At 44.4% G+C, this 21591-nt stretch overlaps 1 protein-coding gene across 1 annotated transcript; it reads left to right on the top strand.

Annotated features, from left to right (window-relative positions):
• The first annotated feature begins 627 nt into the window (after positions 1-627).
• On the top strand, positions 628-20279 carry LOC139672813 (inverted formin-2-like). The gene is made up of 18 exons (XM_071557408.1): positions 628-748; positions 836-993; positions 1509-2372; positions 3524-3669; positions 3756-3817; positions 4415-4517; positions 4607-4692; positions 5241-5341; positions 6691-6761; positions 6874-6981; positions 7918-7988; positions 8627-8747; positions 9315-9479; positions 10136-10238; positions 11058-11216; positions 12225-12998; positions 14374-14430; positions 17593-20279. The coding sequence occupies exons 1-17, from the start codon at positions 720-722 to the stop codon at positions 14427-14429; spliced, it is 3177 nt and encodes a 1058-aa protein (XP_071413509.1). The 5' UTR covers positions 628-719; the 3' UTR covers position 14430; positions 17593-20279.
• The last annotated feature ends 1312 nt before the right edge of the window (positions 20280-21591 follow it).

Below are 21591 nucleotides of genomic sequence, written 5' to 3'. Positions count from 1 at the left end.
AAAACAATTTACTAATGCATATCTGGACATAATTTATTCTATCAGAAACTTCCATGATAAATTCTAGAAAGCATTTTATGTGAGTTTCAGTTATCCATGTAACTGGAATTGCTCCATCCAACACAATAAAAATTAAGAAAGAGAAGATCTTTCAATAGTGCAGCAAGGGTAGAGTTATTACAGTAAGTGGTCTCAAGAGTGCTGAAAAAGTCCATTTTAGAGTGCCTGGGGGTTTTTTAATCCAATTTTGAGTAACAGAGAAGGAAGTTTTTCAAACAGAAACATCACTGGAATATTTTCAATTTGTCCTGACTTTAAAAACAGAAACAAGGTGGCCAGTTTCAAAAAGCAAGCATACACTGAGTCAGGTTATGCCATAAAAAGTCTCATTTGTTTGTATGTGTTGACTGTAGGAAGAGGTATATTCAGTTCAAAAAAGGATGCACTGATGGCATCTAATCCTTTATAAGTAAGGCAGAGTTGGGTACTTTGAACACTGACTGACTGAGTCTGAGAAGCAAAGAAATAAAAGCCATTTAAACAAAAACAATCATCTGAAGATCAGTGAAGGGCTCTCCAGTGAAAATGAATGCTGTAATATTGCAGAGACATCGAGGAGGAGGATCTGCTTATCCAGTGTGATACATTTGAGGAGTTCAAGATAGAAGATGATGAGGAATTACTAAAGATATGTGATGGGATAAACATGAACGATCATCATGAGGTCTTTTCATCTCTCTTCAATAAAGTAAGTAGGCCCTCACATAGGGCAGAAAGTCACACAATGGCAAAGTTAACCCACTTTGCTTGGAACCAGCCTTGCTGTGATGGAAAGCTGCCCTGTCTTTCAGGTGAGCCGCTCTCCAGTCTCCATCCAGCTGCTGTCCATCCTTCAGAGCCTGCTGCATTTGGAACCATCTCATCAGTCCAGCCTCCTACTGTGGGAGTCCTTGGACGCCGTAGTGAACAGAGCCCTTTTGCTTGCAAACGACAGTAAGGATGACATATCCATCCAGCCTTGCACACTCCTTTTGTTTTCCCTTGTCCTACCCATAGCCCACAAAAGTCTTTCCCAAATACACAGGAAATAAGCTATGGGACTTGGTAAGAGGTGAACAGAAGCTGGGACAAAGCTACACCTCCTACACAGGGTCAAGTGTTGATGCAAAGCTCCATCCATGCGGATGGCTGTGTTTAGGAGTGGGTTTGGGATTCGCAGTCTTGCATTATGGTTAATCCCTGAGCTCTGGATCATGGGAGTCAGTGGAATCTGTCCTTATTGGCATGCTGCCGCTGGCACTGCATTGTCTTGCTGGCAGCCTTTTTCATAACAGTGTTTGTGGACTGAGAGCGTGGTAAGGATATTGCATGGAAGCCACAAGTGTAGTGCTGTAAAGTGACACAAGGGAGTGGGCTCCCATGGCTCCGGATCTGCTTGGTGAAGGTTGAATAGCATGAACCAGCCTTTGGGCCCTGTGTCCTTCTCTGACCTTGACTTATTTCTGTAGTTCAAGGAAACACAGTTGAAGAAGTCATCGAGAGGCTGCTGTCTACCAAGAAACATCCAAACAAGGAAAAACGAACTGAGAACCGTCTGTCTGGGAGTGCAGTTGGAGGTGTCCAGGATGAGCTAGAACCGTGTGCACGTGCTGCTCAGAGACCAGTGGGATCATCAAACCCCTCCAAGGCACCAACAACACCCTCAGGCCCACCTGCCAATGAGAAGATCTCATCCTGCCAGTTCACAGGGTGCTCTGCTTTGCCAGAGACATCTAACCCTCCACCCAACACTGGTCCCACCCCGGCACCTCCAGCCCCACCACCTCCAGCCCCACCACCTCCACCCCCACCCTCTGGCATAGCAACCATGAACCCCACATCCCTGATGACGAATACACCTCCAGCCCCTTCACTCCCTGGCATCCCTCCACCCCCACCCCCATTGCCTGGTATGGCAGGTATTCCGCCTCCACCTCCACCACTGCCTGGCATTGCTAGCATCCCTCCCCCACCACCCCCATTGCCCAGCGTGGTGGGCATCCCACCTCCTCCACCCCCATTGCCTGGCATGGGTGGTATCCCTCCCCCTCCACCCCCATTGCCTGGCATGGGTGGCATCCCTCCCCCTCCACCCCCATTACCTGGCATGGTGGGTATCCCTCCTGCTCCACCTCCGTTGCCTGGCATGGGTGGCATTCCACCGCCTCCACCCTTCCTGCCTGGCATGACAGGAGATCACATAGAAGCTGTGGTGGCCTCTCAGTTCAGCTGCCCTCTTGGCTCGGGCAGGCCTCCCCACAAGGCGGTGAAGACACCAACACTGAGAATGAAGAAGCTGAACTGGCAGAAGCTGCCATCCAACGTGGTGAGAGGTAGGTGGCACAAAGTCACTGCTGCTTTAGGGGTGACCCAGGGAAGAAATACTGTCTTTTGAGTTTGTCAAATGTGGTTGACTCCGTTTAGATAAAGAACTTACTGGATTTCCTTTACTTTTGACATGCAGAGGTTAAATTAAAAAAAAGTAGCATGAAGCTATTAGTATAACATAGTAACCATTCCAAATAAATCAGTACTTTGGGATAGCTTGTTTATAACTAAAATAGTTTGAAGTTAAAAAAAGGGAAAGGGATGGGAATATTTCCCTAATTCACCATGTCCTCAAACAGGCTCTGAGTTCCCCTGACTTTCATTCCCCAGTTCATCTGTACTTGTATCCTGGAATATCAGTAAGAGTGCATTTGAGGATCACATCGCTTATCTCTTGATTTTTGGGTTACATTTCCCTCTCCTAGTGGATCCAATGAGAAGCATGAAATGTGAGAAAAAGCCAGGACAAGCAGTGTCAGCTTTGTTCTAGACAAGCAAGACATCCACTGCATGAAAGTGTGTAAAGGTGGAATCTAAATAAGACATGTTTTCAATCACAAGAGCAGTAAATTGTTGGGAATATTTCAGCAGAGACTTCTAGAGGCATGTTAGGGTGATGATTGTTTTTTAAATAGATTTTAAGAAAGTACAGTGGAAATTAATTCAACCAGTCCTGTCGCATTATACAAGGAGGCTCAATTATGAAATGATAAATAGAGAAGACTAGAGTCAGAAAATGTCCAGGTTGTGTCCAGTCCCTCAGTTAGGATGCAAGGGAGCAAAAATAACATTCTTCAGGAGACTAAAAAGGAAAATGTCCAAGGTTCTTCTTATGCTGACCTGGTTTGCCCACCATGAAGGAAAATACAGTTTTACAGGGAGGAATGGGGCTGTCCAGCCTCCATGTGGCCAGTGCTGCCTCCCCTTACCACATATCTTTGGGTAAAGTGCCAAGTTTAATTGCCCTTCAAGCCCTTTGGATCCCACTTGTGGGACTTTTTCCTCCTCAATAATGACCGTTTATCCAGGAGTAAATATGGTTCTTCTTATTTCATTCATCTTCTGAGGAGTGTCCCTTCTAGCAACTCACTTTGCCCCAAGAGCCAGGAACTTTCAGCTGTCCCTGTAGCCAGTCTGAACACTGTCTTTTTTTCAGACAGTCACTCAATGTGGGCTTCAGTGAGCAGCAGCAGCGAGGAAACTATAGAGCCGAACTACACCAGCATAGAGCAGCTGTTTTGCTTTCCACAACCAACACCCAAGGAGAAAACAGCTGCACCAGTGAAGGCAGAACCGAAGGAGGTGAGGAGGTCCCGCTCATTCTTTCAAGTAAAGATCACTGCAGACAGCTCATCTAATGCGAGATATCTTCTTTTTCTTTAATGAAGATCACATTTTTGGACTCCAAGAAAAGTCTCAACTTGAACATATTTTTGAAGCAATTTAAATGGTAAGTGGCCAGTTTTTATGACAGTTGACAAAACTTTGAGCAGGTATTGCAGTATCTGGAAGGTCCTCTCGAGATCTGTTCTAGCCAATGTGCCTTAGTGGTCCATGTTACTGAATCATCTGAACATTACCCAGTTTGTTTCACATTATATTTAAATACTGATTTTAGAGGTTTACTTATGTTTTTACATACAACATCCCCATATGTTGGCAAAGGCATTATGTCTCCACGTTACAATAAATTTGTGGCACAGACGCGTTAGAATGTAAGACACATCTGGAGGTCAAGTCCTTCCTCAAAACAAGGTCAATAGACAAGTTAAGAATTAAATTTTCTTTTAGATAAAAAAATCCCAGAGACAGGATCTGAGTTCCAGGCCTTGAGTCATGTGAGTGGGGCCAGAAACAAAATTTGGGTCATAGCAGGGGTCCAGGTCCTGATTCTATGTTAATTGTAGAGAATTATCTTTCATTTTAATTTATTGTGACACTCACTAGGGGAAGTACAGAGTGCTTGCACAGATAAAAGTATTGGTCGTGTGTGATAGTGGAAGAGTGGTCTTTGGGTGATGGCTAGTTCTGCTCCTCCTCCCTGCAGCTCCAACGAAGAGGTGACTGCCATGATCCAGAATGGGGACCGGACCAAGTTTGATGTTGAGGTTCTGAAGCAGTTGCTGAAGCTGCTGCCTGAAAAGCATGAGGTCAGGAGGAGAATGGTACCCTTACCTGAGGTTCACAGAGCTGAACACACAGTGCAGTCCTGCAGTCTTGATTCTTTATTTCCCCTTAGATAGAAAACCTGAAGACCTTCAAAGAAGAGAAATCAAAGCTAGCAAATGCAGATCAGTTTTATCTTCTCCTCCTTCAGATTCCCAGGTAAGGACATTGGTCATGAACTCTAGCCCAGTCTTTTTCTTGGATTACCTCTGGGAAATTTAAGGTTTTTTATAGGAGCCTCACAGACCAACACTGATGGATATAACTGGTGGATTCTCTCTTCCACTTTAGAGCCATCCCTTTTCCTCTTACCCTTGGATGGAGGGCTCTTCCTGCTCCAGCACCTCCTCTCCCTCTCAAGTAGCAGAGGCTGATCCAAACACAGGGTCAGATCTCCCCAAGGAGGCTCCATAACTTACTGAAAGGCAGTGCCAAATACAATGCCAAGGGCGAGCCCATCTCTCACACGGTGGCCAGTCTTTTCTTTGCTGATCACAGTCTGTCAGCACAATCTACATCCCCACTGGCTCTCAGGGTAAGAGGCAGCCCTTCGCCTGCCTCCACGAGCCACAGACAGTGGTTTGATGTGGATGTGGTTGGAAGCAGTGTTGTGGGGCGGTGTGGACTTGATGGTGATGTGGGAAGAGGGCTGCTGTGGGGGCCAAAATCCCGCTTTCTTTACACTATGAATCAATCTCCATCCTTAGCTACCAACTGCGCATTGAGTGTATGCTGATCTGTGAAGAGACCACTGTTGTGCTGGACATGATTCAGCCAAAAGCTGAAGCCATCCGAAGAGCCTGTGAAGGTAAGTGACCTGAACTTGTTTCTAGATCTGATTTATGACTTGAAGCCTTAACACCCCACCCAAACTCTCCTAGAGCTCTGCACTGTTACCCGCAAAACTCCCCTGGAGCTCTGCAGTATTACTAACCCAACCCCCAGAAACCTCCCCTGTGGTCCATTCACTGGTTTGTTGCAGCATATGAGGCGCAGTTTTAGGTTTCTCCAGTGACGGTCAAAGCCCTTAACAGGAATGAAGATCATTTTCCCTTATGCTCAGCCCTCTTTTTCTGCAGCAGATGTATTCCTCTGAAACACTTTCAATGGTGAAGTGCTGGAAGCTCATCAGCCCTTTCAAAGGAGCTGAATTTAGACAGTAGAGCTGGCCCCATTGCAGTTAATTTATACATCCAGCATTATTTGCCACATTAAGACGTTCATACAACAATTTCCTCTGCTGCCAGAAAAGCCCACCCCAAACTTCCCCCAGAAAGTAGTGGTGCTTTAGTATTTCCCTGCCTACAAATGGAACCAGAAAAAAAAATTTGTTATTTTGGGTTATAAACTGCTGATGCTCCAATTTGGCAAGTACTCAAAGAGATTATACAATAGGTTTTGTCTTCCTATGGCAGAAACCTCTGGTCCCACTCCACTGAGAGCAGGGTGCTCTTTTGGCACTGTCAAGTGTCACCTGTTCTACAGAGCTGGATCTTCCAATTCCTGCTGCAGGTTTCTCCAGCTGGCATTACAGCTGCCTGGTGGTATAAAATTGAAGCTTCTTGAAAAAAGTGTCTTCCCAGCAGCCCAATTGTCCTTTTGGAGCTGTTCTTGCCTCAAAGCTGAGTGTTTCAGGAAGCACACCACTGCAGCCCCCAGTCATAAAAGCAAGGACAGGGAATGTACCCTTCATGCCCAGATGATAATCACCTCCACCATGTGAGACCAGAAACACGGTGAGGTGTCTGGTTTTAGCAGCTGGCAGATAATCACAGGGCTGTCAGAAATGGCTTCACTGCACAGTTGAATAGAGTCATCAGGATTAAGTTTGCAGCCCAGTTACCCTCACCCACACTGGGGCACTTCCAAGGAAGGCAGCAAGTTGAAGCCTTTTAGTGAGGAGGGACCAGCTCCAGTTTATTTGCCATTAAGAATGAGAGACTATGTTGAAGAAAGAAATATAAGTCAACCAAAATCTGTATAACTTGTGGAGTTTAATCTATTTAAATGAGTTTCTCTGCAGATTGGGCCATTGCGCTGCGAAGCCAAAATACTGGATCTGATTTGGTGGAATTCAGAATCCCCATTTCAATGCAGTTTAGGAAATGTTCTGGTGTAACAGAGGCTTTTTTTTTTTAAGTCCTTTATGTTTTTCAGATCTTCTGACCAGTCATCGCCTGCCACTCTTTTGTCAACTGATTCTCAAAGTTGGAAACTTCCTGAACTATGTAAGGACTTCCTTTGCCTTGTCTTCCCCCATTACAGTCTGTGAATGATCTCCTTTAGGGTTGTAATTTGGATGGACATGGGAGTTACATATGCTTTCTTTCTTTCTTGTAGGGAAGTCACACAGGCGATGCTGATGGGTTTAAAATCAGCACTCTACTCAAGCTAACAGAAACCAAAGCAAACCAAACCCGCATTACGCTGCTCCACCATATTCTAGAGGTACCACTGCCAAGTACTGCACTATAAGGAAGAGGGAGGGTTTTATCATGGATGAACCATTTCTCCTACTCTACTTCCAGTTAATACCATGTCCTCATATTCATACCCTCCCTGGCTACCCACAAAATGTCATAAGTCAGGAGTGTTTGAATCATGTTGTCTTGTGAGTGTTGCTTGTTGTCACTACTCAGAAAACTCCTTATTTTAAGACTTGCTCTGCTTCCTTCCATCATCTTTTCCTGCAATGTCTGGAACTTTATTTTTCTTATTTGTGCAATCTGTACACAGCAGCTGCAAACCACAGAGCACGTGGCTACTGAAGTTGTTCTGGCTGGTCTGTACCCATTCAGCCTTTCTACTTTTCCATGGCCTCTTCCTTTTCTACAAGACTATGCTTGAGATTTTCATTCTGCTTTCTTGTGGCTTTCTTTTTCCTTGCAATGCTGTTTTTTATCTTTTTTCTGAGTGCTCCACTCTGCCACCTCCATTTATCAAGGTCCCTCTGTTCTGGTTATGTATGTTCAAGCACCACTTTAGCTGGCAGTAGCTTCAGCAAGGACAGCTGTGAAAATAAAGGATGCAAATAAGATTCAAGGCCTTTTAGTATCCTCTTGGGACTGTAGGATGTGTCAGACTGCATCAAACCACAGTCCTGCCTCCTCTCATGCTCAAGAGTAGGTGTCTCAGAAAAGGGCAAAAGAAGAGCTTAGCTTTACTCAGAACTATCAGTATTTCTCAGGGTTCAGTGCTCTTGTACGTCTTTATACCCCAGAGAAATGCCTTTTCTCTCTGAATGTACAAATTGCAGACAGCAAGGCAGCAGCAGGTCATGGCACAGTCATCCTTCCTGGACACTTCTGCCTGCGTCCCTTCCCCCCAGCTTCCCCTCAGCTCCTGCCACACAGCAAATAATACTTCTTTATCTTTCCTCTTCAGGAAGTAGAAAACAGCCACAAGGACCTACTGGAACTGCCAAAGGATCTTGAATATGTTTCAAAAGCAGCAGGGTAAAATTGTGTGTCACTTCCTCTGAATTAAAAACAAAAATAAATCACGTGCACATCGACAATGTACCAGAAATTAGGACACACAGCTGGCGTAGCACATTAACAAGATGGCATCTTACACAGTTTGAACCAAAAGATTTGGTTGATTAATGTTGAAAGCCCTTTAATATATAATAATTCTACTACAGCTGGCAACACATAGGGCTGAAAATTTGCAGAGCATTCAGTTAAAGCTGCCTTCCAGACCCTTCTAAAATGTGCACTGCCTTTGTGGTGGCAAGAGCTTGTGATGGCCAGCTACTCAGAAGCATTTCTGAAGTGCCTTTAGCCAAGGAAAGTGAGCTAATGCTGAGCACTGCAGGTGGAGAACAGGTTTGTGAATGGGTGGTCTTTTCTTGGCATTCTATCCAATACACAAAGCCGTAGGTAGACCTGGCAGCCTTTCCCTAAGTACTGTGAAGGAAGCTGTTTTCTTTGAGCTTGGACTGTGTAAAGAGTTCAGAGCTCAGGTTTCTGTTCAGTGAAGTGGTGGGAAGCAGAAGGACAACCAAACCACCAGCTCACTCAGACTTGTTCACTCTTAGGTCAGCATAAGATGCTGCAGTGTCAGCTAATGGTGGGGTTCTGTCTGATTTCAGAATTAATCTTGATATTATACGCACGGAGTCTGGTACTAATTTAAAGAAGTTGCTGGAACTTCAGCGGAAAGTCTTATCATCAAATGGTGATGTGAAACAACAGTATGAGAAACCAATCCAGGTCAGTAATGGAGCTCCCTTAGGTCTCCCTCATTACACACACAGAAGCAGTGCATGGTACATCTGCAGCTGAGGAGGCTCATGAGAGAGTGAAAATATTGCCATAAGACATGCTCTCAGGTTTGGAAATAGGCTGCAACGCGACACAAACCCTTGATGTGCATTTGCCAGCTTTGCTGCAAACCTATACACCTTTGGTGAGGCCGTTTCTTGAGGTGCATGCCCCAGCTGGTCTGTCCACACTTTTGTGGGACTCCTCACTTTAAGCAAAGATGTTCACCCTCTGTGGGGATCACCAGAGTAAAGCCCTTTGCTTGGGATTAAGCTTTGCATGGGGCTTTCCATGCCTTGCTAATGCCACCCATGTAAACTGGCAGAGCACAGGTGTCAGGAGCAAAGATCCTCTGCAAATCTTAGTTTCTTCACACCTGCTTCCCATAAGCTCTGCTGTGGTTAAAAGCCAGGAACCAGAGTCCTGCTCCAAGCTCTTACACCCATTCTCTGTTAAGTGCACTTCACTCCTTATCCTCTGGATGGGGTTTTACTGTGTGTATTTAATGCATTTCAGAATAGCATCGATGCTTCCAAAAAGCTGGAAGAAGAATTTGAAACCATCGAAAGGAAGAGAGAAGAACTTGCAAATTATCTCTGTGAAGACCCAAGCAAGTTGTCCTTAGAGGACATATTTAGCATCATGAAGACCTTCAGAGATCTCTTCATCCGAGCCTTGAAGGTTGGCATCCGCACATATGATGCTGAGATGCTGAGCATTCCTGGTACTGGCACATGCCTCCACTCTGACAGACAGGGATGGGATGGGCACCCAAATCTGGTTACAGGATCCTCCTTTTGGCACTTGGCATAAGGTCACCTGGTGAAGCAGTGTCTGGTCCCTACTCCACTGCATCATCATGCAGTTCTGATGCTCCTGACATGACCCAGATCCTGGTGATTTGGGATGTTGGTGCAACTTTAGCTGCAGAGTATAAAAGATGCTTTTGGGCCAAGTGTGCAAATTTTAGAGGAAGGTGCAAACAGACTCAGAAGGGGGATATGTAGTAAAAGTCCCCCAATTTGGAGAAAACTGTGGCTTCAGTATCTTCCACTTTCACCTCAGCTAAAGGTCAGGCAAAAGATGACCACACTGGTAGGTAGCTGTGTTAGGCATATTACCACTGCCACCTCTGACTGGGATGTGTCAGAGTCCTGGCCAAGCCAGCAGTCCCCTCTCACCCTCATGGCAAGCCCTGATTCCCAATGCCCATTATATTTATTGCACAGGATAAGGCCAGAATTTCTCTTTCTTCATCTACAGATGATCTTTCTCTTCATCAGCATTTCTAGCAGAGATGTAGCCAGCCTTCTCATGCTCCTGTTACCTCACTGCAGGAAAACAAGGACAGAAAGGAGCAAGCTGCCAAAGCAGAGAAGAGGAAGAAACAGCTGGAGGAGGAAGAGGGGAAGAGACAGAAGGGAGAAAATGGAAAAGTCAGTGAGTATCTGAAATGGCTTCAAAAAAGAGAGATGGATCCATATGAGCTCTTTGCTGCTTCTGCTTTAATGGACCAGTAGTGGTAATTTATTTTGTGGGTTTTCAGGTGCCAGCTGACTAAAGGCTTTTAGGTATCTTAGAGCCATAGCTAAGAATTGACTTTCCACAGTTGCAGCTGGGCAGAGAAGTTAATTTTAGGTTTGCTGACTGAACAGCAGAGGGAAAAATCCACCATAAATTAAAACATTTCAGTTAACTTTTTCAGTTTCTAAACATAACTTTTGAATACCAAATCTAACAAGAAATTTGACTTCTCCTCCCGGATCCTCATATACACTTGCATAATCTCTCACAGAATACTGATGTCCCAAAAACCTTGCATATAACTTATAACTTTCATCTCTGGATGAAAACAAAAGACTGAAAAATACAATTGGAAGAAGCTGAGAGGATACAAAAATCCAAATGATTTTCCCTCAAAAGAAAAAAAAGCCCCTTCTAACATGGATAGGAAGCAGGGTGTATTTCAAGGTCATGGCACAACCAGAGACGCATCTGGGCAGAGCTGGTACCACTGGTGCCAGCCTGTAGCACTGGGACTTTGGAGTAAAGCCCTTGTCTTCAGGCTGGACCTGCTGTTGCTGGGTCACAGAGCATGGGCTGCTCCCAGGCCTGGTATTGGTGCCTTGCTCTTGCTCAGTGATTGCTGGTACTGGGATAGCAATACCAACCCCAAGCAATGGCATCGCTGCAAAGTCTCCTCCTGCCCTGTCTCATGAGCAGAGTTAGCATCCATCTCTCTCTTTCTCTCCCCACCAGTTAAGAAGGGTTTGGCGAAGCAGGACGAGGTGTGTGTCATCGATGCATTGCTAGCCGACATAAGGAAAGGGTTCACACTGAGAAAGACAAAGAACAGGCATGAGTCGGATGCAATTCCTAAACCTTTGTCTGAGGAGAGCCTGGAGGAAAGCCAGTCTGGTAAGGACTCAGACCCGACTGTACCTGGAGCTATTTATTCCCATCTGCCTCTGAGCCTGAGCCAAGCGTACACCAGCAAGAAGTCTTTGCATTTGTATTTGGGGCATTTTGTTTAAGAAGTTTTTGCAGCCAGTGCTGAGGACAGGAGCAGAGAGCCTTGAGCTGTTGCCAGCCAGATCTGTTCCAGAATTTGCAGGCATGTGGAGCAGTATGGCCTTGCACAGTTGCTGACGAACCCTCTGAGATGCTTGACCCACTTGTCAGGCACAGTACTGTGCTGATAGGGCATTGGTGTCATCCCCACATAAGTCTTCTCCATGCTGTGAAATCTCAGTAGCACAGTGTGTCACTGCCTTGGAGACTGCTGCACCCCAACTTAGTCTGCACTTGGGAGTCTGAAGGCCTTATAAAAAGATGAGAAACCCTACTGCAGAAGTACCCCAGTCCTTTAGGTGCTTGTGAGGAGACAGCCCATGGGTTTAGCTTTTCTTTGATCTGTTGACCTCAGTGTTATTGCACACTAAGTAAGTCCAAGGACACTGGTCTACCACAGAGCCCCTGGCTTTCCTAGACCTGTTCTGCAAGGGCAGGATTAGGCTGGGTAATGGGCAGCTCTGAAGTCCTCATGCAGCCAACCCAGCAGTCCAGCCTTGTTCAGGACCTCGCAGATGGGTTCTCTCTTTCAGAGATTATCAGGCCTTCTTGCAGGTCCAGGAGCTTCCATGGAAGTAAGTCAGTTGGCAGCAAGTACACATAAACACCTGCTGAAAACAAAGCAGGGGCTTTGCTGAGCTAGAGCCTTGGAGTCCAGCTGAGGTGACTCCATGGGTATAAGGTGGGGAGGTACAGGGAGAATAAACTAGTGTTGCCTCTGCATAGCTGCTTTAGCACCAGTGCTCCCTCCACAGGTAGCTGCTAATCTGTAACCTCTCCCAGTGGCAAAAGCACCTTGGTTGATCCCTGGTGCAACTCTGCAGCTGTGGATAATTGCATGTTTCTTATTTTAAGGAAAGAGCATGAGGGATCCACAAGCAGAAGGGAAGCAGATCCATGATGAGATCAAACCAAACAAGGATGGTCATGCTTCAGAAAGCACTCCACCCTCAGCCACTGCTCTGGTGGAAATGGGTGGAGGTGTTACTGATGCTTCAGCTTCAAACCAGGTGTTACCTAAAAACAATGCTGGAGGAAGTTTGCCACTGGAGCCCCACACTGAAAGCCCCTCCGTGAGCTTGGTGGAAGCTGATGGGGCCAGTCAGCTCATGTCAGGCACTGTGATGGAGCAGACAGACAACTTGGCAAGCCTACAGCTGAGCACAAAGGGCAGCTCCATTGCCTTCTCTGTGGCTGACACAGGCACAAGGACAAGCTTTGTGAGCAGTAGTTCAGCCACTGCTCTGAGAGACCAGCTCAGCTGGACTAATGGGTCCACCTCTGAAGGCCAGGACAAGGAATGCCCAGCTGATGGCTCAGAGGGATACAGGCTGGCACAGGAGCCAGAATCCCAGCTGAGCAAGACCAGGGTGGACCCTGGCAGTGCTCAGTGTGCTCCCTCCAGTGAGGCTCATCAGGCTGAGTCGAAAGAGGTGACAAAGGAAAATGAAGACCCTGGTACAGACTCGCTGTTGGACACCTCTCAAGAGAAGTCCTTCTCGGAGGAACCAGCCACTGACTCCTCTTGTTCGGCAACGCTGCCCCCACAGCAAACTCACACCGACAGGGAAAAGCAGAGGCCATCTGGGAAAAGGAAGAAGAAGAAGAGGCACAGCAAAAGCTACTCAGGTAACCTATGTCATAAATAGCCCTTAGGGACTGACTTAAATATGAGAGGCTTCCTCATATATTTGTATATACATGTTCCTCCCCACTTCAAGGCCCAATGCCCCCTGCCCCTATAGCCACCCTGCTTCATGGAGGTACTTTTTAAACCTGAAAAACACAAACATGTTTCATTCTCGTGACATTTTTAAGTAGTTTATAAATGGGTAATGATGAATCAATAATTAAAAAGCCCATTTCACATATGCAGTAAAGATGGCAATAAGCACATCTGTCAAGTATGTTAAAGACAGCTACAAGGCATGGTTATGTACAAACAAGAGCTCCATTAGGCTCCAGAGCAGTGATTAAGAGCAGTTAATACTCGGTACTTAATCAGCGATCTCCCTCTCTGAACTACTTATAAACACATAAAGGCAGCAACATCAATGCTGTCGTGGGATTGTTTGATTTTCCCCTCCTAAGCCTCGTTGCAAGAGCACTTTGCCTGACAGCCTGTTTGACCTGCCAAGCTGGGCTGCCCTGCTGGTGCCAGGAGAGGGCTCAGCTGCTGGAGCCACACAGATCTCCGCCTCGAGGCAAAGTCCAAAGCCCATTCCCAAACCTGGGAAGAGTGTCCCAGTCGTTTAGACTCTACTGAGCCACCTTTGGGTGGGTACCTAATCCCAAATCACAGATGCTTCATAAGGAAGACATGTGGGTCTGTCAGACTTTAGAAAGATACAGTATGCTGTCCAAATCCTGTTTTCTGCAAGATCCTGGGGTCAAACAAATGGGCAGTAAAGTGGAAAAGTCTCTTTTTATCAATGTTTAATTTTTTTCCTTCCAGGGAAGGTGGAAGAGAAATGAAAGGAGGGTTTGAACACCCATTGCTGAGAAAGACAGCATGGGTTGAGCAGCTACCACAGAGGGATTTACCCCGTTAATGAAGCATGCCCCAAGGCTGTAGTTATTCATGTTTCTAAACATGCCACTTTCCCCTAGTTAAAAACAAGACACAAAACAGAAGTGGTTTCCTAGAACAGTGGTTCCCAAACTTGCTTCTCAGCAGGCAGCAGGAGGAGCTGTAGCAATGGGAGCATCCCATGCTCCCAGCCCTGGCAATGTTTCCCTGGAACCTGAAATTAGTACTTCTTCTGGCTTAAGAACTGACCCCATCCCACAAAAGCCACAGGGTTCCCTGGGCATCCAGGGATGGCATCGGGAGAGAGGTTGGAAATAGATTAAAGTCCCTTCCAATACAAACCATTCAATGATTCCATGTTCTTGGGAACCTGGCTGCTACTAAACAGTGTTTTCATCATAAAAAGTTCCCTGTTGTTACCTTTGCCTTGCCATGATCAGATATATTTAGTGTCTCTCTTTTGTTTAAAAGCAGAGGTTGAGAGTGATACTGGAGATAATAAAACAAAAAAAGGTTGTGTGACACAATGAGGTATGTAAACTCACAAAGGTGTTTTTATGTGAACTAACCACAGCACTGGGACTTCACAAACCTAATCAGTATTCAGCATATCAGCTTTTTGTCTTTGTGTCTAATCACAAATATATGTAAAAAAAATTTGTTTCTCTGATTTTTACTTTCCAGGGTGTTGATCTTGTGTTGAGTGGAGTCAGTGCCCTTTGACACAAGATTGCAGCCCACATGTTCATACTCTGTGTCAGCAGCAGCCAAACTGCCTTTCCCTGCAGATAATTAAAAGTCATTATTCTAACCAAACAATCAAACTTCACATGATGAATGAAGTCCTTGCTTTGATCCCATTATTTTCTCAAAAACTGTAAGAATGCAATTTCAGTACCTACCTCTGGCAAAGAATGTTTGGTTTTCTTGTGGGTAACCACTTTCTATAGCACCACTTAAATGTGAGGATCTGGAAAATGAAATAAAACATGGGACTCGGGGACAGGTACTTGCTGGGGCAAGATACCAGCTCCCATTCAAAACTAAATTTGACCCCAGAGCTGCACACAAGTTCCCTGCATCCTTCACTGATGCTGGCAACATATAGTTGCCCCTAAAAAGGAGTTTCAGGATGAGACTCTCATTTGCAGAACTTTGCCTTGTTTTTACAGCAAGTGGAAAGAAAAGCAATAAAAAGAAACAACCGAAACACCCACTGTACTGAAATTGCATAGTTATGCATTGCCCTTTCCATGCTGATGAGCATCTCTTATGAACTAAATCAATATTATCAAATTGCTCTTTGTCTCATTTCCTGAAAGGAATGTATTTATTCTCCAGCATCCCCAGTTCCCTGGGGCTGGGAGCCCAGCTAGGAGCCCTGCTCTTGCACAGCCTGTCGGCCCCAGCCCCTGGGATGGCAGAACAGAGAAATTGATGCAGAATGTCCTCGCAGGACTGCTTTTGTTCCTGCACCTGGAGCATCATTGCTAGCAAGAGAAAATGGAATATACATTGGGTAGTTATAGTCCTGACTAGTCTTGCCCTCCTCTTGGCTGTTTCCATGCAGTACCACAGGATTACAGTAAGTGAAAGTAGTTCTGTTGGTTTAAAAATCCTGAGGAAGATTTACCGCAGGAGCAGAAAGTGGTAGCAATGAAGCACAGATGAGAAGTACATCAGGATCAGTGGCTGTGCTGCACTGGGAGGGCAGCAGGAACTCTGAGCTAATCTTAACACAAATTATCTATTTTTTTAAACTCTGGGACTTCAGCATGCAGGCTTAAAAAAGTCATACTAAAAAAAAAAAATACCAAGCACAGATGCCTTTGCTTTGTCCTTAAGAAGACACAGGAACACAACACAGAGGAATGCATGGACAAACAGTGCCTTTATGAAGTGCCCAGGTCAGGCAGGAGTTTCAATGCTTCCTTGGAATGCAGCACCTGGCTTTGCACCAGAAGAACCTACATGGGCTTCAGTACCAGGAGGGCAGAGATAAGCTGCACCTTGAAATCTGCAATTCTCCTTTTTCTCTTCTTCTATATTTATGTCACATGGCGAGGTCAACAGAAACGAAACCCTGTTTGCTTCTCTTAGTCTCCCACCACAGTGCTTCCTCTCCCAAATGCAGCTCAAGTCCGTCCTTCTTGACATGACAGACTCAGCAAGCCTAGAGTACTCCCGTTCAATATTTTTTCCTAGGATGTTCCACCTGTTTTTTTAATGTTATTTTATGTTTTGGCCCAAACACACATGGTCTGTTCAGGTCACCACTAGTTCTTTTTTGGTAAAGGGTATTTCTCTCTCTGGTGAATTGTTGGATGTGGAGTTGATGTGCCTCGGTGAAGCTGCAGGAATCTTCCTTCCTGTGCACATCCAGCTGCAGGGATCAAGACTCAAACCACTTATAAGTTTTTAGAGTTTCCCTAACAGCAGCAGAGTAAGGGCAGGAACAGCCTGTAGCTGTGTGATAATATTTCAGAGCTGTATAAGACAGTAGTCAGCCATTGAGTTCTTGCCTTACCTTGACTATGTCTTACTATGCAGAAATTTCTGTAGTAACATTAATGTTCTTTAAATGTCAGCTTTTACACCCAAAGATTAGTATCCCACCTTATCTTCATATTCCTGAAAGAAATTATTTAGCTGGTTTTCCTATGGAATCAAGGTACAAGTGGGCACACTGTGTTTGTGTGCACCCTGGTAACATATGAACTCATTTCCAACAAAATCCAGAAAGGGCTTGAAGAAGGACCATTTAACAAAGGTGACAGTCAGAGGAGGGACTCAGGAGAGCTGCACTTTGAGTTTCCTTGCTTTAGACCCTCGAGAATTCCTACAGACAAATGTTCATGTCTGTTTGTGCAACTTCCCTGTTCCTCTTCTCCCATCTGTATATCACTTGGAAGTTAGGAGAAAGAGAAGCTTTGAAAGCATAAGTCCATAAGCAACTGGGCTTTGGCAATTTCCCTATTCACAGATCTACTTGATTTATTCCCTAGAAAATAAAAGAAAAACCAAACTGGGAGCATAGGCCAGTGCTCAGAAACCTCAGCCTGGTGAGGAAGGAGGGAAAGGGCAGAAGGGCAGGTATGACATGTTCATGGTACAGTGGTACATTAACCTTCCACTGCAAATAGACAGAAGGGTTTGAGAGCCAAGATTTTCCTTTAATTCTAGAAGAACAAATGCTTCCGTCCCAGTCTGCAGACCCAGTATTTTCTGTGGTCAGTTTTTAAATGGACCATGAGAATGTCGTCAAGCTAATGCTCATTTTCCTGTTTGGCTTTTGCCTTCATGTCTGCCACTAGAAATGGTGCTGGCTTTGGTTATGGAGTAAGACAGGCTCTTAAAAGTGGCAGAGTGCTGCCCCAGCCCTCTGACAGTCCTGCTAAATCCTGCAGATTTAGTAAGTTCAGCCATTTAATATCTAAAAGGATATATGTTGTTGGACTGAACTAGCACCCAACTTAAAAGCAAAGTTGCCCAAACTCTTGAACATCAGGATTGGTCCTGGAAATATAAGATTTTTATTAAAAACATAAAATCCTGCCTGTTTTTAGGTTATCTGAAGAACAGATGAAACTGGTTTCCCTATTAACATCCCAACCATTAGATACACATGCATGCAAAAACACACCACTTTTGTTCATGAGTGCAAATAATTTATATTTCCCCCTCCTCCTGCAGGTGTCATGCAAAGGCAGAAGGTATAAGAGACACCCAGTGAATGGCTCACATGTCCCTGGAATGCTGCCAGCTTGTCAGAAGCCAGATTCTGCATCAATGAAATGCCACCATGGACACCTTCTACCCTACCCAGATGCGTTGCTTCTTCTCCTGCAGTCTTTCTTTCTCCTCCTCAGGACCAAAAGAGTCTCCCCACACCCTTTGGACCCCTCAGCCCGTGCCTCACACCAGGCACCCAGGAAATGGGGGATGGTTCTGTGCATAGCAGTGATGAAAGATCAGATCTGTCCTGGAAGCTAAGTCTTTCAACCTGCTCTTAAAGCCAAACTCCTCTTGAAGTGATGGCTGAGTGTGGCCTAAGAATGGACTGCAGTGTTTAGCCCTCAGAGAAAGGTTAAAAATAGCAGTGCCTCAATGAAATTAAGGGTATAAATTAAGCAGTGGCTGTACCATCACAGGTGTGTTAACTCCCTCTTCTCATCGTCCACTGACGATTTATATTGGATCAGGTCCAAGACACAGATCAGACAAATGTATTTTTACTCTCAATCATTTAAAGCAAGGGAATTCAGTTACAGAGAGGGGGAAAAGGAAAAGAAAAAAAGATACATTTTAGTAAGCATATGGCTATATAAACAGTGTCTGGTTCCTTCATAATGCTTACGTGCAATTAAGTTGAAGCATGTCAGTCGTCTTAAGTAGTCTTGTCACACACACTGATGTGCCCATCAACTTTTGGAGAACCAGGGCCTTACTTTCTCTTATTAAAGCAACAAGAAGAGGTTTCCCAGAGTGCTCTGCCAGACAAATTTTCAGCTTATCCTTTGGTAAATTTTTGGGTTTGACTTCTGTTGTCAGCTGCTTGCACTCAAGAGTCTGTGTCCAAGCTGCAGAATGTTTTGAATCATGTTACTTTGGCTTTAAAACTGGGACTGTGCAGTATTGTGTTTTCAAAATACAGAGCTTTATTTCTCAAGTTTTGTAATAACACTGTATCATAGTTTTGTACATAGCTGTCTGTTTTAAATGATCTATGTTTGTTAAATCTATGGTGTGATACTGTGCTGAAACATGAATCAAGTGGAAGAGCTCGGTACATTTCAGAACTATTCTTTTATATGGCAACTCACTGTGGCTGGACTAACATTCAAGGCTAAAGCTTATTTTGCTTTGCTTAGTAGGACTTGTAATGTCCTTGTAACACTGGAAACTTAGAAATGAAACTAAGAATTAAATCCCTGATTTGCATTAACTAAAGCATCGCTATGACCATATTAAGAATTCGCCAACAAAAACAGAGATGAGTTGAGAGCAGACACATGGACACATTCAGTGCAGGAGACCCTGAAGTGCAGCACAGCCCCATTGTAGCAGAAAATTCATTCCCACTGACAGAATCAGGCATACCCCCACCATTCCCTGCAGAACCACATCACCCACCCCAGGTTTGACTTGCAGAGCTGTCTCCATCACATTTACACATTTCCCCTTTTTTCCCCTCTTTTCCAGTCTCAGAGCACATCACCCAAGCTCATTCGTTTGCTCTTCGATCTAGCTTCTCTGCTCTCATATTAGACCCCAGGCTACAAAAATCTGAGTGTGAAATGCATTTTCCCAGAAGACTGCAACCTCCATGTTTCCAGCAAGAGCCTGCAGCTCAGACACAGCCAGTCTCCTCCTCACCACCCCAATGTTTTATCAATAGGAACATCATTTGGAGATGCAGGACTGTTACACAGTTTTTTGTGTAACAAACAGGTTTTTAATCTGTGTAACAACACAGGTTTTCTGTGTTACCTGGGGAACCTTGGCTGCTGATGACCCACAAGCTGCTTGCTTCAGATGCTGCAGCAAGTGTCCATGTCTCCACCTGGATCTTTCAGCTTCCCCCATTCCCACACAGAAAGAGCAGCTCATTTCCCCAGCCAGAGGTTTTTATTGCTCTGTGTTCTTACCTAGCCCTTCAAAGACAGCATATTTAGCATTATCTTCCCACTGCCTTCAAGAGTTTACAGAGAAATGGGTAATTTTGAGCCGCTGGAGGAGCTTTGTTCAATAGTCATCTGTGAAAACTATATTAAATTATCTATTCAATCACATCCCAATGAGCAGACTCAAGCATGGCATTTATAATTCATTACTCCAGAGCAGCTCTGCTTTCATTACAGTGATTATTTAAGAAGAACAGGGGAATGGAATCTGAGCAGGTGAATGACTGATGCTCAACTGGGATGTGTAGTTTTTCTCCATTTGTGAGGTTGAAACAAAGCTTATAAACCTGAAGGTTTTGCAGTGGTTGCAAGACCAAATTCATCGCTGGTAAAAGGAATATCACTTACAGCTTCTACAACAGGATTGTGTTCATTTAATCCAACAGTGAGTTTGGACCTAAAAAAAGAACTCTTGTGGTATATTACAGCAACTGCACATGAAGTTCATTAAGTAAACCAAGCTGTGAGCACCACAAGTTTCTTGCTGCCAAATAAATGCATATTCCTTAATTAAGCATTGGCTACAGGATAAAGTGAAAGCAGAAGTCTTTTCCAAGTATTTCATATAAAAAATCAGATATGTTTAATGAGATGAATTTTCAGGTTTAGTTTTTGGGAACTTTTGGCTGGTTAGTTGGGTTTTTTTATTTCAATACTGAAAATATTTCAAAGTTTAGAATAAAATAAGTACTTGATGAGTTTTCTTTCTCTGGTGGGGATGGGGAAGACCTATGATTCACAAGAATCTGTGCATCTAAGTCTTATATTTTCCACACAGGATATAAAGCACCCAAGCATATATTTCTTCTATATACTTAGTAATAATTGTTTTGCTCTTCTGCCAGCTCATTCAGTACTCTCAGGTGGATCCCATCCAGGCCCATAGATTTGTGAGTATCTAAGTGGCACAGCAGGTAACTCACTACTTACTCCTGGATTGCAGGGGGTCTATTCTACTCTTCATCCCCGTCTACCTGATTGCCCTGAAGATAACCAGTCTTACTGTTAAGGACTAAGGCAAAGAAGGCATAGAGTACTTCAGCCTTTCGTTATCCATGGTGGCAATATTCCCCACCACATCCTATAAAGGATGGAGATTTTCCTTGGCCCTCTCTTGTTGTTGATGTATTTACAAAAACACTTTTTATGTGACTACTATAGCAGCAGTCTGAGTTCTAGCTGAGCTTTCACCATGCTAATTTTCTCTCTACATGACCTCACTATCGCTGGAAGTGTTAAGAAAGGACACAATGTGACACTCAGTGCTATGGTTTAGTTGGCACAGTGTTGTTCAGTCAAAGTGTGGAATCACTGATCTTGGAGGTCTTCTCCAATCTTAATGAGTCTGTGAAAGAAACAGAAATGTACAAATGGGAGCTATATCTAGTTCATGAGCACCACCAAAGCATTGTACTGTACTTAGAACAGGGCTGAAATCTCAAAGCTATGCCAGTATCTTTTGGGTTGAGTGTGCTTTGTTCTCTCATACATTCCATAGAGCAGAGGGGGCTGAGAAACACACTCTGTTCCAGTTAGAAAGAAGATAAATTGAAATTAATCAATGTTAACCAGTTTTCATTCTGTGTAAACATAAAGCCTGGATCTCTGTCTCTATAATTCTGGTACACAGTGGTCAACCCAGTACAACATTCAAACTTACCAATGCTAAACATTAGCACTGTACAAATCCTAGCTTGTGAAGGAAAGTTTCATCTCTGTTTCATTTCCTGTATATTCAGCTTTGCAATGAAGAAAAAGGAGAGAATGGCTTTTCAAACAGCCCAATCCACCTCTCTGCTTTATAAGGGAAGGATGTTTGTTCCAATACAGTACAAAAGTCACAAGTGAGAAAGTGGTACATCAAGACACCAACAAGGCTCTGTTAAAAGAATACAAAAGTATCTTGAAAGCAAAAGCAGCAATTGCAAACAGGTGTAATAGTCATGGCCATGAAATATGGGTGAACCTGTTACTCATGGGGTTATATTCAAATAATGTATCTGAAAGC

The sequence above is a fragment of the Pithys albifrons genome, chromosome 6, assembly GCF_047495875.1.
Source record: "Pithys albifrons albifrons isolate INPA30051 chromosome 6, PitAlb_v1, whole genome shotgun sequence".
Classification (NCBI taxonomy): Eukaryota; Metazoa; Chordata; class Aves; order Passeriformes; family Thamnophilidae; genus Pithys; species Pithys albifrons.
The sequence above is the reverse complement of the archived record's forward strand: the minus strand, read 5'-3'. Positions and strand labels throughout refer to the sequence as shown.

What these genes read in the sequence shown, in the direction of transcription:
- LOC139672813 (XM_071557408.1), top strand. Translation starts at nt 720, where the DNA reads ATGAGGTCTTTTCATCTCTCTTCAATAAA. An exon ending in CTCCTCCTTCAGATTCCCAG is followed by an intron (nt 4,693 to 5,240) that starts GTAAGGACATTG and finishes CTCCATCCTTAG; the next exon opens with CTACCAACTGCGCATTGAGT. An exon ending in TATGTTTCAAAAGCAGCAGG is followed by an intron (nt 7,989 to 8,626) that starts GTAAAATTGTGT and finishes GTCTGATTTCAG; the next exon opens with AATTAATCTTGATATTATAC.